This window comes from Anomaloglossus baeobatrachus, chromosome 2 (assembly GCF_048569485.1).
Source record: "Anomaloglossus baeobatrachus isolate aAnoBae1 chromosome 2, aAnoBae1.hap1, whole genome shotgun sequence".
Lineage (NCBI taxonomy): Eukaryota > Metazoa > Chordata > Amphibia > Anura > Aromobatidae > Anomaloglossus > Anomaloglossus baeobatrachus.
Window position 1 is genome coordinate 240,057,290 of NC_134354.1, and position 14,560 is coordinate 240,071,849.

Consider the following 14,560-nt stretch of genomic DNA (forward strand, 5'->3'; position numbering starts at 1 on the left):
TACTCCTGGGGGGAGAGGTGTATAATTGGAGGAATAGTCCTGGGGGGAGAGGAGTATAATAAAAGGAGTAGTCCTGGGGAGAGAGGAGTATAATAGGAGGAGTAGTCCTGGGGAGAGAGGAGTATAATAAAAGTAGTCCTGGGGGGAGAAGAGGATAATAAGAGGAGTAGTCCTGGAGGGATAGGAGTCTAATAGTAGGAGTAGTCCTGGGGGGATAGGAGTCTAATAGGTGGAGTAGTCCTGGGGGGAGGTGTCTAATAGGTGGAGTAGTCCTGGGGGAAGGTGTCTAATAGGTGGAGTAGTCCTGGGGGGAGGTGTCTAATAGGTGGAGTAGTCCTGGGGGGAGGTGTCTAATAGGTGGAGTAGTCCTGGGGTGAGGTGTCTAATAGGTGGAGTAGTCCTGGGGGGAGGTGTATAGGTGCCCAATGTGTGTGGGGGGCGTGGCCGAGCGAGCAGTGTGTGGAGTGGGGCGTGGACGAGCGGGCAGAGTGTGTGTGTGGGCGTGGCCGAGTGTGGGGGGCGTGGCCAAGTGGCCAAAGTGTGTGTGGGGCGTGGCCGAGCAGGCAAAGTGTGTGGGGTGGGGCCCGGGTAACTATGCAAAGTAGTTTCCATAGTTACCCGATGTGTACCATGGTTACCAGCGTACGCCAGCTCTGCCACACATGTGCCGGGGTAAGCTTGTAAGCATGGTACACATCAGGTAACTATTCAAAGCGACAGTGCTGGTTCACTTTTTGTTTGTTGGTCTCCTGCTGTGCAGCATGCATTGGCGTGTTTGACAGCGGGAGACCAATGATCTGAATTGGCAGGGAGCCGGCATACACTGGTAACCATGGTGCACAATCGGGTAATTTAGCAAAGTGGTTTCCATGGTTACCCAATGTGTACCATAGTTACCAGCGTATGCCGCCTCCGGCACGATCCCAGCAACGCAATGGTATGTCTTGGCTGGGTTGCCGGTGTGGGCTCCCGGGGGCGCAGCAGTCACCTGGGAGTCGGGGCTCCGTGTGGGTTCGGGGAATGCGTGTGGGGGGCAGGGCCAGGCCGAGCATCCAATGCGTGAAAGGGCGTGGCCTGGCTGAGCGGCCAATCCATGCGCAGGGGGAGGGGCAAAGCCGAGCCGAACTGCCAATGCGATGGTTGTCACTGTAATGACGTCATTTTGGAGCAAGACAGACAGACAGACCGAATAAGGCAATTATATATATAGATAAGAGCTTAACCAAATTAGAACAGGACCCTAAGTTGTATCAAATTCTTAAAAATGGTGTTTGATATGTAGCCAGGAGGTCTAAAACTTTATCAAATATTCTTTTCTCAGTACATAGACTAATTCTATCCAAACGCAAAAGACTCGGCTGGACAGAACAGGATGTTTCCAACGTAATATGCCTAGATGGAGATTGTGCAAATTCAGCACTAAAACTAGATCGTTCCAATTAGCTTATACCAAGAAAGTGTTTAATCTAAAAAACGTCATGACTTGTAATGGTAATTATTTGGTTTATCTAGTTACTTGCTAGGATTGTAATTTGCAATACGTCGGATGGACAATATGTAAGTTGAAAGTCCGTATATCCGTATATTCAGCTGGTGCTCAATCTGACCCCTTATCTAATAGTCGCTCTCTATCTAATGTATCACGTCGCTTTATGGAGAAGCATAATGGTGCTCTTTCCTGCATGCAAATATGTGACATTGAAAGGGTAACTCGTCCCTATCATGGGGTTGATTGGCATGCACTTTTATGAGACTGTGAGGCTCATTGGTTATTACACCTAGAAACCAGTTTTCCTCATGGGTTAAATTGTAATACTGATCTGTTATATTATTATTATTATTGATTATGGTATATTGAATTTATTTCTATTTTTTTTTTCTTTTTTTTTTTCAGGTAACATTGACTACTCAGCTTCTTCATGTTAATATGATGCATTGTCAAATGTGTATAACAGATCTCATTGTTTTATGCTGTTGTGTTTGCTCATTGTGTATTTTTTTGGTGATATAAGAAATAATATGTTAAATTTCAATATGCAAACATCTTGACTGCCCTACTGTAGAGGCTTCCCCCCTCAGCTCAGTAAACCCCCAAAACATAAAACCCCTTTTCCCCAACCATTAATAAACACGTAACACCATTATTTGGATAAATTGGCCAAATCGGCCCAGTTTATTAACAAACAATAAAAACAAATAAATAACCATTTATAAACAAATTCAAGGGCAGTTCTTGGAGCCCCAAAAGCTACGGACACCAAATATTGTTATCATACCATCCAGCATATTTGCCCCTAGCCACGACCACAAGCTCGGGGGCACCACCTTTGCTGAAAAAAACCTTGTCCCTAACCGACTCTCCGGAAACCCCACCCTTGGAGAGCCCCCAAGTCCGCCAGGCAATTACCATACCAGAATAAACGAGGGGTGTGGTCCCCATCTATCCGATGTACCACCCCCACCCCGACATTTCTACTGACTCCAAGAACCCCCCTCGCCACCGCTTGCCGAAATGACCCGAAAACACCAGGAATAAGTTAACATAACCTCAACTCTTCCACCTCCCCCGACAAAGATTAAACATAGGGTAGGACCTTTTAATATAGGAACCTCGCGCCAAAGTGGTGGCTCCACTTCTCTCCCTGGACATATACAGTCATATGAAAAAGTTTGGGCACCCCTATTAATGTTAACCTTTTTACTTTATAACAATTTGGGTTTTTGCAACAGCTATTGCAGTTTTATAAATCTAATAACTGATGGACTGAGTAATATTTCTGGATTGGAATGAGGTTTATTGTACTAACAGAAAATGTGCAATCCGCATTTAAACAAAATTTGACCGGTGCAAAAGTATGGGCACCCTTATCAATTTCTTGATTTGAACACTCCTAACTACTTTTACTGACTTACTAAAGCACTAAATTGGTTTTGTAACCTCATTGAGCTTTGAACTTAATAGGCAGGTGTATCCAATCATGAGAAAAGGTATTTAAGGTGGCCACTTGCAAGTTGTTCTCCTATTTGAATCTCCTATGAAGAGTGGCATCATGGGCTCCTCAAAACAACTCTCAAATGATCTGAAAACAAAGATTATTCAACATAGTTGTTCAGGGGAAGGATACAAAAAGTTGTCTCAGAGATTTAAACTGTCAGTTTCCATTGTGAGGAACATAGTAAGGAAATGGAAGAACACAGGTACAGTTCTTGTTAAGCCCAGAAGTGGCAGGCCAAGAAAAATATCAGAAAGGCAGAGAAGAAGAATGGTGAGAACAGTCAAGGACAATCCACAGACCACCTCCAAAGACCTGCAGCATCATCTTGCTGCAGATGGTGTCAACGTGCATCGGTCAACAATACAGTGCACGTTGCACAAGGAGAAGCTGTATGGGAGAGTGATGCGAAAGAAGCTGTTTCTGCAAGCACGCCACAAGCAGAGTTGACTGAGGTATGCAAAAGCACATTTGGACAAGCCAGTTACATTTTGGAAGAAGGTCCTGCGGACTGATGAAACAAAGATTGAGTTGTTTGGTCATACAAAAAGGCGTTATGCATGGAAGCAAAAAAACACAGCATTCCAAGAAAAGCACTTGCTACCTACAGCAAAATTTGGTGGAGGTTCCATTATGCTTTTGGGCTGTGTGGCCAATGCCGGCACCGGGAATCTTGTTAAAGTTGAGGGTCGCATGGATACATCTCAGTATCAGCAGATTCTTGACAATAATGTGCAAGAATCAGTGACGAAGTTGAAGTTACGCAGGGGATGGATATTTCAGCAAGACAATGATCCAAAACACCGCTCCAAATCTACTTAGGCATTCATGCAGAGGAACAATTACAATGTTCTGGAAGGGCCATCCCAGTCCCCAGACCTGAATATCATTGAAAATCTGTGGGATGATTTGAAGCATGCTGTCCATGCTCGGCGACCATCAAACTCAACTGAACTGGAATTGTTTTGTAAACAGGAATGGTCAAATACACCTTCATCCAGGATCCAGGAACTCATTAAAAGCTACAGGAAGCAACTAGAGGCTGTTATTTTTGCAAAAGGAGGATCTACAAAATATTAATGTCACTTTTATGTTGAGGTGCCCATACTTTTGCACCGGTCAAATTTTGTTTAAATGCGGATTGCACATTTTTTGTTAGTACAATAAACCTCATTTCAATCCAGAAATATTACTCAGTCCATCAGTTATTAGATATATGAAACTGAAATAGCTGTTGCAAAAACCCAAATTGTTATAAAGAAAAAAGGTTAACATTAATAGGGGTGCCCAAACTTTTTCATATGACTGTATATATATAAAAGTCCCACCCCTTTTACCTCCCCTGGCCCTATATGTCCACCCCTTGAACTAATGACCCCACAAAAAGCCCGCTCTTTCCCTGTAGCAAAATTAACCCCTTGATTGCCCTGCAAAGGAGAGTCATGGGTCACTACGCCCATGGCTCTGCCTTGGCTCCGTTCTGCCTTTTGTCTTTTTTGTGTATTATTGAGGATGTATTATAATGTAAGGAAACAGTATATATTGCTTTAATTGCTTGTACTTATGTTCTATTGTGTTTTCTATTTCTAATGTTGGGTGCTATATTTTATCCAATGTGAATACACGCACGTTATTCATCATGGGCGTAGTCTTTGTTTAATTAATTCTCGTCTCTGATTGGAGTGTATATGGGGTTTTTTTTAATATAATCTTTTGTTCATTCATAACGTAGTTGCTGTGATTAAGGACAATCATTTATCTGGAACGCGTAAGCGATTTCTATGCAAGTTTAATTCTTACCAATAAAATATGTCTTCATTTTTACGGATTTTTTCATCCTCCTTACTTTGGAAGCTGTTGTTACATGGGAGTCGGCCCAGTATTTTGTCTGTGCACCACACCCAGGCTAAATACTTGCCTATTGGGACTGGTGAGCTGTTGAACTTTTTTTTTTATAGAGTATTGTGCCTATGGTGTATTGCAGTTTACAGCTCAGGTCTCATAGAAAGCTAAACAAAATGAAACAAAATGATAAAAATTATACAAAAATTTTACAACCTAAAAGTTCAAATCATCCCTTTCCCTAGTCAAAAATTAAAAAAAGTTTAAAATAAAATGTAAACATGTATATTTGCTATAACTGTATATGTGTATGTGTGTGTATATATATATATATATATATATATATATATATATATATATATATATACTGTATATACAGTTAGGTCCAGAAATATTTGGACAGTGACACAATTTTCGCGAGTTGGGCTCTGCATGCCACCACATTGGATTTGAAATGAAATCTCTACAACAGAATTCAAGTGCAGATTGTAACGTTTAATTTGAAGGTTTGAACAAAAATATCTGATAGAAATTGTAGGAATTGTACACATTTCTTTACAAACACTCCACATTTTAGGAGGTCAAAAGTAATTGGACAAATAAACCAAACCCAAACAAAATATTTTTATTTTCAATATTTTGTTGTGAATCCTTTTGAGGCAATCACTGCCTTAAGTCTGGAACCCATGGACATCACCAAACGCTGGGTTTCCTCCTTCTTAATGCTTTGCCAGGCTTTTACAGCCGCAGCCTTCAGGTCTTGCTTGTTTGTGGGTCTTTCCATCTTAAGTCTGGATTTGAGCAAGTGAAATGCATGCTCAATTGGGTTAAGATCTGGTGATTGACTTGGCCATTGCAGAATGTTCCACTTTTTTGCACTCATGAACTCCTGGGTAGCTTTGGCTGTATGCTTGGGGTCATTGTCCATCTGTACTATGAAGCGCCGTCCGATCAACTTTGCGGCATTTGGCTGAATCTGGGCTGAAAGTATATCCCGGTACACTTCAGAATTCATCCGGCTACTCTTGTCTGCTGTTATGTCATCAATAAACACAAATGACCCAGTGCCATTGAAAGCCATGCATGCCCATGCCATCACGTTGCCTCCACCATGTTTTACAGAGGATGTGGTGTGCCTTGGATCATGTGCCGTTCCCTTTCTTCTCCAAACTTTTTTCTTCCCATCATTCAGGTACAGGTTGATCTTTGTCTCATCTGTCCATAGAATTCTTTTCCAGAACTGAGCTGGCTTCATGAGGTGTTTTTCAGCAAATTTAACTCTGGCCTGTCTATTTTTGGAATTGATGAATGGTTTACATCTAGATGTGAACCCTTTGTATTTACTTTCATGGAGTCTTCTCTTTACTGTTGACTTAGAGACAGATACACTTACTTCACTGAGAGTGTTCTGGACTTCAGTTGATGTTGTGAACGGGTTCTTCTTCACCAAAGAAAGTATGCGGCGATCATCCACCACTGTTGTCATCCGTGGACGCCCAGGCCTCACCAGTCAATTCCTTTTTTCTCAGAATGTACCCGACTGTTGATTTTGCTACTCCAAGCATGTCTGCTATCTCTCTGATGGATTTTTTCTTTTTTTTCAGCCTCAGGATGTTCTGCTTCACCTCAATTGAGAGTTCCTTAGACCGCATGTTGTCTGGTCATAGCAACAGCTTCCAAATGCAAAACCACACACCTGTAATCAACCCCAGACCTTTTAACTACTTCATTGATTACAGGTTAACGAGGGAGACGCCTTCAGAGTTAATTGCAGCCCTTAGAGTCCCTTGTCCAATTACTTTTGGTCCCTTGAAAAAGAGGAGGCTATGCATTACAGAGCTATGATTCCTAAACCTTTTCTCCGATTTGGATGTGAAAACTCTCATATTGCAGCTGGGAGTGTGCACTTTCAGCCCATTATATATATATAATTGTATTTCTGAACATGTTTTTGTAAACAGCTAAAATAACAAAACTTGTGTCACTGTCCAAATATTTCTGGACCTAACTGTAGTATATATATACAGTTCAATCCTTCAAAATAAAACATTTAAAAAGTATGGCTATACAAAATTGCAATTTTTCAGTCATCTTGCCTCCCTGAAAAAAATGCTATCAGTTGTACGTAACCCAAAATGGTACCAATAAAAAATTCACTTTGGCAGTGGTGGGAAGATAATTACATTTTTGGGATGATTTGACACAGAATGTGAATAATGGCAAATACTTTTCCTTAGCATTGTGCATAAATGGTGAATATACATTATGTACAGTATATTGCACCTAAATAGCATAGATGTAAATATATATTCATTTATCTGTAGTTAGGAGCGAGGACTACCATGCTCGTGTGCTCGGTACTTGTGACGAGCAGGTGGAAGCTTGGATGGGTGCGAATCCAGCACTCAAGTATAATGGAAGTCAATGGGGGAATCTTACGGAAAAATACTTCAGTCGCCCATTGACTTCCATTATACTCAGGTACTCGAGTCGCACACATCCAACTGCTGGTTATCAGTACTGAGCACCCGAGCATGGTAGTTCTCGCTCATCATCACTAATCATCTGCTCTATTCTAGTTCGAACATGTGCTACTCCTGAACATGTACAAAATGCGCAGTATACTCCTCACTTGGATGAATACCTTTACAATGATACTATAACATATGACTGTGATGAAGGATTTCAGCTTACTGGTCAAGCTATAATTACCTGCGGCCTAAATGAAAGATGGAATTATAATCCACCTCAGTGCAGAGGTAAGACTGATAATTATCACATACAAATCTAAGACTTGTCTGGAACAAGTTTGGAATGAGTCCGATTTAAAAAGAAAAAAAAAATGCTTATTGATAAAAAAAAAATAGGTGATAAATGAGAGAAGGAAATCTGCTGGAAATCTTATCAATTATTACGTTGTGGAACGTTCTTTCCCATGCCGACCAGCAAAGTGGAGAGGACTACTGGTAGGTTTTAATATAAGTCAGAAGGTGGCGCCACTGAGGCTTCAGGCTCCACAGGGTACTGCACCTCCATTAGTGTGTAGTACTTATCCTGGGTCCACTCACACATACATGCAGTAACACTTGGTTGCCCTCCCCAATGGGGACCGGGCCAGGGTCGAGTCACAGTAGGGGGTCACTACAGCGGGTTACAGGATGCCACCGCACCAGGGACTCCCCGATCCACTGGAATCGGGGACTCAGGATCAGGGAGAAGCAACCACCAGGGTGAGTCAGGAGCACACAGTGGGAAGAGCAGGTTGACCTAGTGAGAGTAGTGAACCAGGCGGTGGCAGCGGCTGGGGGCAACAGCTTGGAACACACAACACAACTACAACAAGAGGAGAACAGCTTCAGATACAGAGCAGAGCGGACATGCCGCAAGCAGCTCTGTGGGCCAAGGCGTTCAACGTGGTCACTGAGGACAAGCAGATGGCTGCTTCCACAGGACCAGCGCTGTCGAGATACAGAATCCTAGGGCAGATATACTTCATATACTTTATATCTACCAACTCTGCAAGGGTCGCGGGAATGGCTAGAACAGTCACCGGACCCGTCCTACCGAGTCTGCAGCCAAATAACATATAGGATCCGGGGCTGAGGTCTTTGGTCAGCCCACCATAGCGTAATTCCTATCAGCATGCAGAACGGGACACTACTGACACCGGGATTGCCAAGTGCTTCATGCCACAAAGATCCAATATTTAGCGAACCAAAGGAGGAAGGGCCCATAGACTGACACACACCGGATCAGACCTTCCACGGATTCGGGATCGGCTGGAGCCCATCGTGGCGAAGACCGGTATTCTGGGTCAGCACCTGAATGACTTGTGAGTAAAAGACCTGAAACAGCAGCCCCTGTCTCTACCTCTCCTTTACTGGCGCCGTCGCCCAGCGCTGCGGCACCAACGGTGACTACCACCACCCCCGTCCGTCTTTCATCATCGTCCCCAGGGTAAACCCGCTTTGCCTGTGAAGAGCGACGCTCATCATTAGCCCCGGAGAGCAGCACCCACAGCGGCGGCCCATCCCTGGTCACGTACCACAGGTGGCGTCACGATCATAAAAGACTTTCCTAACTGTCACTACCACCCCCATCCTCCATCCTTCCTCCTGTCCACCGCCTCCCCTCCGTTCTGTACGTCTCGGGGTCACGAAACCGGGCCAGGCCAGCCCGTGACAACACAGAGGATCTACACCCCCAACCCGGCGATGTGTCGGGTGAAAACCCCCTCGAACCTGGGGTGTTAGAAGAGCATACACATAATAAGGCCTCATTCAGATGCACTTTTATTGCCTATAACAAAAATAATGTAGTGGGGTTTTTTCTCTGATTTTGCTCTGTGTGTCTGTTTTTACCATCAGTGTGACATCCATTATTCTCATGTGCAAAACTATTGTTTACTCCCATTATAAGAGAGTAAAGCGTAAAGAGCACTTGGATGACAAATGCAAGTGCTATCAATTTTATGTACCCTCACGATGAAGCTTTGACAAACATTCACTTGAATGGAAGAGTTTGATTTGAAAATCGGATCAAAAGTAGACAGGTCTGTTTGTTTTACTTTTTGCAAACTAGTCTGAAAAAAATAATTTAACATGTGAACATGGCCATAGACTACAATAGGTGTGTTTTCTATTCTTTAAAAACGTGGATAGAGCATGTGGGTCACCAACAAATGACTGAATGGATGAATGATGATGACTCATTCAAATTTCGAACTTAAAACAATGGTTCCCTTGGAGATAATGTTTTGCCCCAGCTGCAGTTTGTTTAAAAATAATCCATGGTGTACTTGTAAGAGATGGTCGTGCCAATGTAATGTTTATTCTATGTAATTTATATGTATATATAGTAAGTGTATTGGATATATACTGTTGAATGTTACAAATGAGTATAATAAGAGGTGGGTGCTGCTAGCGAGGTATGGTTTTTGGGTATAGCAGAGCCGGGACTGTTCACTAGTGGGTGCTATGTAGTGGTCGGGTTGGAGTAGCAGCCCACTAAGAAAGGATAGGTTAAAAGGAGCAGTGACAGATGGTGGTAAAGAGGATAGGAGGAAAGGTTCTAGAGGGGTTCAGATGAGAATAGGGTTCAAGTGTAAGAAGACGTGACCTCGGTGCTAGGGCCAGTCAGGGAACACTAAGGTAACCTCCTGAGGTCTAGAGCCTACAGCTCACCCAAGCGAGCTTACAGAGTCGTCCAGCTAGAGAGCTGTTGGGGTCCAGAATCGGATGAAGATGATCGGATTAAGGGGGAAGGAGTTGCAGACCCCAGAGAATCGAGGAGAAGGTCTGAAGTAGAGGGGGACAGAATGAAGTACAGTATAGTACCCCACAGGAAGAAAGGCCATGTCTGTCATAACAGTGTGAAGAATAAGTAAACTGAACAGTTTGACTAAGTGAATTCTGGTGTTGCATGTCTTAATAACATCTACGTCAACGACCGGCAGCACGGGTGATGGACACCGGACTGAGATAGCATTAAGTGTCATGCACCACACCCCAAGCCACATCTGCACCCAAAGTCTCTTTGATGAAGAAGTGTTGTGCTTATGTGATTCAGCCTCCCACTTCATCATATTCACCTTCTGACAAGTCTCCGTTACCACCCTTGACAGCACAACAGCCAATCAGTGAGCTCAGTTGTATTACGTCTACAGTGGCAGAGCCTCAAAGATCACTAACTGGCTGCTGCACTGTTGACGTCACATCAGTGCTGCAGCCAAATCCAGATACCAGGAGCAGGGGGGGGAGACTCACCGATGAACCCAAAGAAGGTGAGTACAGTGAGATTTGTTATTTTTAAAAAGAGAAGCCACAATGCAGTTGAGCTTAGTATTATTGATTATTGTATGACAGTATATGGACTACAATATCATACACAGTAAATTATCTATAAGCACAGTGCACAGAGCACTTTAAGTTGGTATTTATTATATATTATATATTTATTATTAAATCATATAATTTACACTGAACATGTTATTTACCTCTTTACCATCTCAGTTTGTCTGTTTTTGCAAGGATTTTAACCATTTAATAACAATTGTGTATGGAGATATTTTGTAAGGAATAGTTCAGGTTTATTGTCATATTTAACATATTCAGTATTTATTTATTTATTTATTTATTTATTTAATTAGCACTTGGCACTTTATATATGTAAATTATTTAGACTGAATTATTTTCCTGGTGATTCCATACCCAGTTCCCTATTCTATTTCCCCCACCAATACCCTTGCTAGCATTTCATGAACTGATTATTTATTTATTATATACTCGCAACTATCCTGCAGGTGACCCATTCAGGGCTATAATTTTCACTGTGTATTTTTCTCCAGTTCTTTCTTTCTTGTAATTTTAAAAAAAACTTCTTCAATAATAAAAATTATTGTGGTTATATCATGTGTTTTAGTAGAATTTTTGTAGGTCATAATAAATATTAAGTTCTGTTTCTCTATGCAAATTAATTATTTAAAAATCATACAATGTGATTTTCTGGATTTTTTTTTATTCTTTCTGTCACAGTTGATATACACCTATGATAAAAATTACAGACCTCTCCATTCTTTCTACAGTAGGTGGGAACATTTGTTAAATCAGCAGTGTATCAAATACTTATTTCCCCCAGTAAAGCTGTTTAGATATTATTATTATTATTTATTATTATAGCGCCAATTACTCCCTGGCGCTTTACAAGTGAAAGAGGGTATACATACAACAATCATTAACAGTACAAAACAGACTGGTATAGGAGGAGAGAGAACCCTGCCCGCGATGGCTCACAGTCTACAGGGAATGGGTGATGGTACTTAATTGTAGCAAACAGGGCCGGATTTCACATAAGGCCAACTTAAGCCTCGGCCTAGGGCACAGCAGTCAGGGGGCTTATACTGTATACAGAAGAAATAATTACTAGATATTTACACATTTTTCAGTATTACTTTGAAAAGCTATATAAAATGCTGTTTTTTACAATTACGATAAATTTAGAGGTACATTTACGCTGCCCATCACTACAGCTTGTGCTGTCTTGGTTAGTCACAGGCTCAATCACAGGGGACAGTGCTGCAGTTACATGCTACAGTTTCTTGCATCGCTGTCCTGTGTGAAGATGTCCTGGGTTCTAGTTGATAGACATTGTGGGAGAAGTGAGTACAGCGCCGGCTCTCTACTTCTATCTCCCTGCCATAGTTTCCATGACAGAAGACATTGTAAGAGGATGAATTTAGTAGCAGAGTGACACAAGCATCAAGGGGAGGTGGCATAGAACTACACACGTCGTCAGAAATGTTGGTACCCTTCATTTAATGAAAGAAAAAAAAACAATGCTCACAGAAATAACTTGAATCTGACAAAAGTAATAATAAATTGAAATCTATGAAAATGAACAAATGAAAGTCAGACATTGCTTTTCAATCTTGCTTCCACAAAATTTTTTAAAAAATAAAACTCATGAAAAAAGGCCAGGACAGAAATGATGGTACCCCTGAAAATAATGTGACAAAAGGGACATGTTCAATCAAGGTATGTCCACTAATTAGCATCACAGGTGTCTATAATCTTGTAATCAGTCAGTGGTCTTTGGGCCTGTATATAGGGCTACAGATCCTCACTGTGCTGTTTGGTGACATGGTGTGTACTACACTCAACATGGACTAGAGGAAGCAAAGGAAAGAGTGGTCTCAGGAGATTAGAATGAAAATTATAGACAGACAATCATGATAAAGGTAAAGGTTATAAGACCATCTTCAAGCAGCTTGATGTTCCTGTGACTACAGTTGCACATATTATCCAGAAATTTAAAATCGATATGAGAATGTAGCCAACCTCCCTAGATGTGGCCGCAGGAGGAAAATTGATGACAAATCAAAGAGATGGATAATAGGAATGGTAACAAAAGAGCCCAGAAAATCTTCTAAAGAGATTAAAGGTAAACTTCAAGCTCAAGGAACATGAGTGTCAGATCGCATCATCCGTTGTTGTTTGACCCAATGACGACCAAGGAGGACACCATTGTTGAAAAAAACAAAAACATAAAAAATCCAGACTTTAATTTGCCAATGTACATATTGACAAGCCACAAAGCTTCTGGGAGAACGTCCTATGGACAGATGAGACAAAAATGTAACTAGTAAAATGTAATGCAAGGCACATCAGTTCTATGTGGATAAATGAAGCATATCAAGAAAATAACACTGTCCCTACTGTGAAACATAGAAGAGGCTCAATAATGTTCTGGGGCTACCTTGCTGCATCTGGCACAGGGTGTCTTGAATGGTGTCTTGAAGGGTGCAATAAAATCTCAAGACTAGCAAGGGATTCTAGAGAGAAATATGCTGCGCAGTGTCAGAAGGTTTGGTCTCAGTTGCAGGTCATGGGTCTTGCAACAGGATAATGATCAAAAACACCAAAGAATGGCTAAGAGGAAAATATCGGACTATTCTGAAGTGGCCTTCTATGAGCCCTGACCTAAATCCTATTGAGCATCTTTGGAAGGAGCTGAAACATGCCATCTGGAAAAGGCAACCTTCAAACATGAGACAACTGGAGCAGTTTGCTCTTGAGGAGTGGCCATAATACCTGTTGAGAAGTGCAGAAGTCTCATTGACAGTTACAGGAATCGTTTGATTGCAGTGATTGCCTCCAAAGGTTGTGTGACAGAATATTAAGTTAAGAAGGAGGAGGAGGAGGGTGCCATCATTTCTGTCCAGGCCTATTTCATGAGTTTTAATTTTAAAAAAAATTCTGTGGAGGTATGGATGAAAAGCAATGTCTGACTTTCATTTGTTCATTTTCAGAGTTTTATTTATTATTAATTTTGTCAGATTAAAGTTATTTCTGTGACCATTGTGTGTTTTTCTTTCATTAAACGAGGGATACCAACAATTTTGACCACGTGTGTATGTACTTTGGCAAAGAGTGTAGAAATGTGTACATCTTCTCCTGACAGCAATAATCACATGCTTAAGTCTAGATATCTGTACCAAGAAGGATCTTATTTGCTCTAGATTTGTAGACTATATATGACTTCACTAATGCAATATGAATTTTATCTGTTTCGTCATCAGGCATTTGTAAACCTCCACCGGTCCTTTATAATGCTCAACTGCACTTCCAGTATCAAACAATGGCAACCTTCTTTATTGGAACAGTGGTTCAGTATATGTGCAGACCTGGATTTTATCAGGATCACGGATTGACAAATTCTATAACTTGTTTGAAAACCTTAACATGGTCCAACATATCCAATGATTTCTGTAAACGTAAGTTCGGGTGTGCGAGTTCTCCTATTAGTTCAGCAGTAGTAAATGATAAGTGATACATAATAAAACATTTTCAAATGTAATAATGGTTTGGTATATTAAATGCTAACTAAAGCAACGGACAATCAGATTATTGTCTGTACACAAGATTTTAATAAGCAATGTAATCAGAAGGAATCTGTCAGGAGGTTTGTGCTATATAATCTGAGAGCAGCATAATATAGGGCAAGAAAGCCTGATTCCAGGGATTGCTCACTTAAAGGGGTGGTTAACCCATATTTTTTTATTGTCTAGATCGATAATATATTGAGAAACAATGTTTCTCTCAAAAACTTTATGTTGGCAATAGTGCCTGTGAGAGGCACTATTGCAGACCGCTGTTACCCGCTCTGTGATCCCTGGCCTCCGTGACCTCAGGGATCTGGTGATGTCACGTCAAGTTCCTGACACCGCG

The 14,560-nt window shown here is 41.5% G+C and overlaps 1 protein-coding gene across 3 annotated transcripts in view; it reads left to right on the forward strand.

The window, feature by feature from the left end:
* LOC142291291 (sushi, von Willebrand factor type A, EGF and pentraxin domain-containing protein 1-like) overlaps window positions 1-14,560 on the forward strand; it is a 344,209-nt gene that overhangs the window by 187,226 nt on the left and 142,423 nt on the right. For 2 of the 3 annotated variants that reach the window (XM_075335715.1, XM_075335717.1), the window contains 2 exons: window positions 7,415-7,594; window positions 13,912-14,106. In XM_075335715.1, coding sequence (XP_075191830.1) covers window positions 7,415-7,594; window positions 13,912-14,106 — 375 coding nt within the window. The remainder of the gene's footprint in view (window positions 1-7,414; window positions 7,595-13,911; window positions 14,107-14,560) is intronic. The other variant, XM_075335716.1, reaches the window with a different exon arrangement.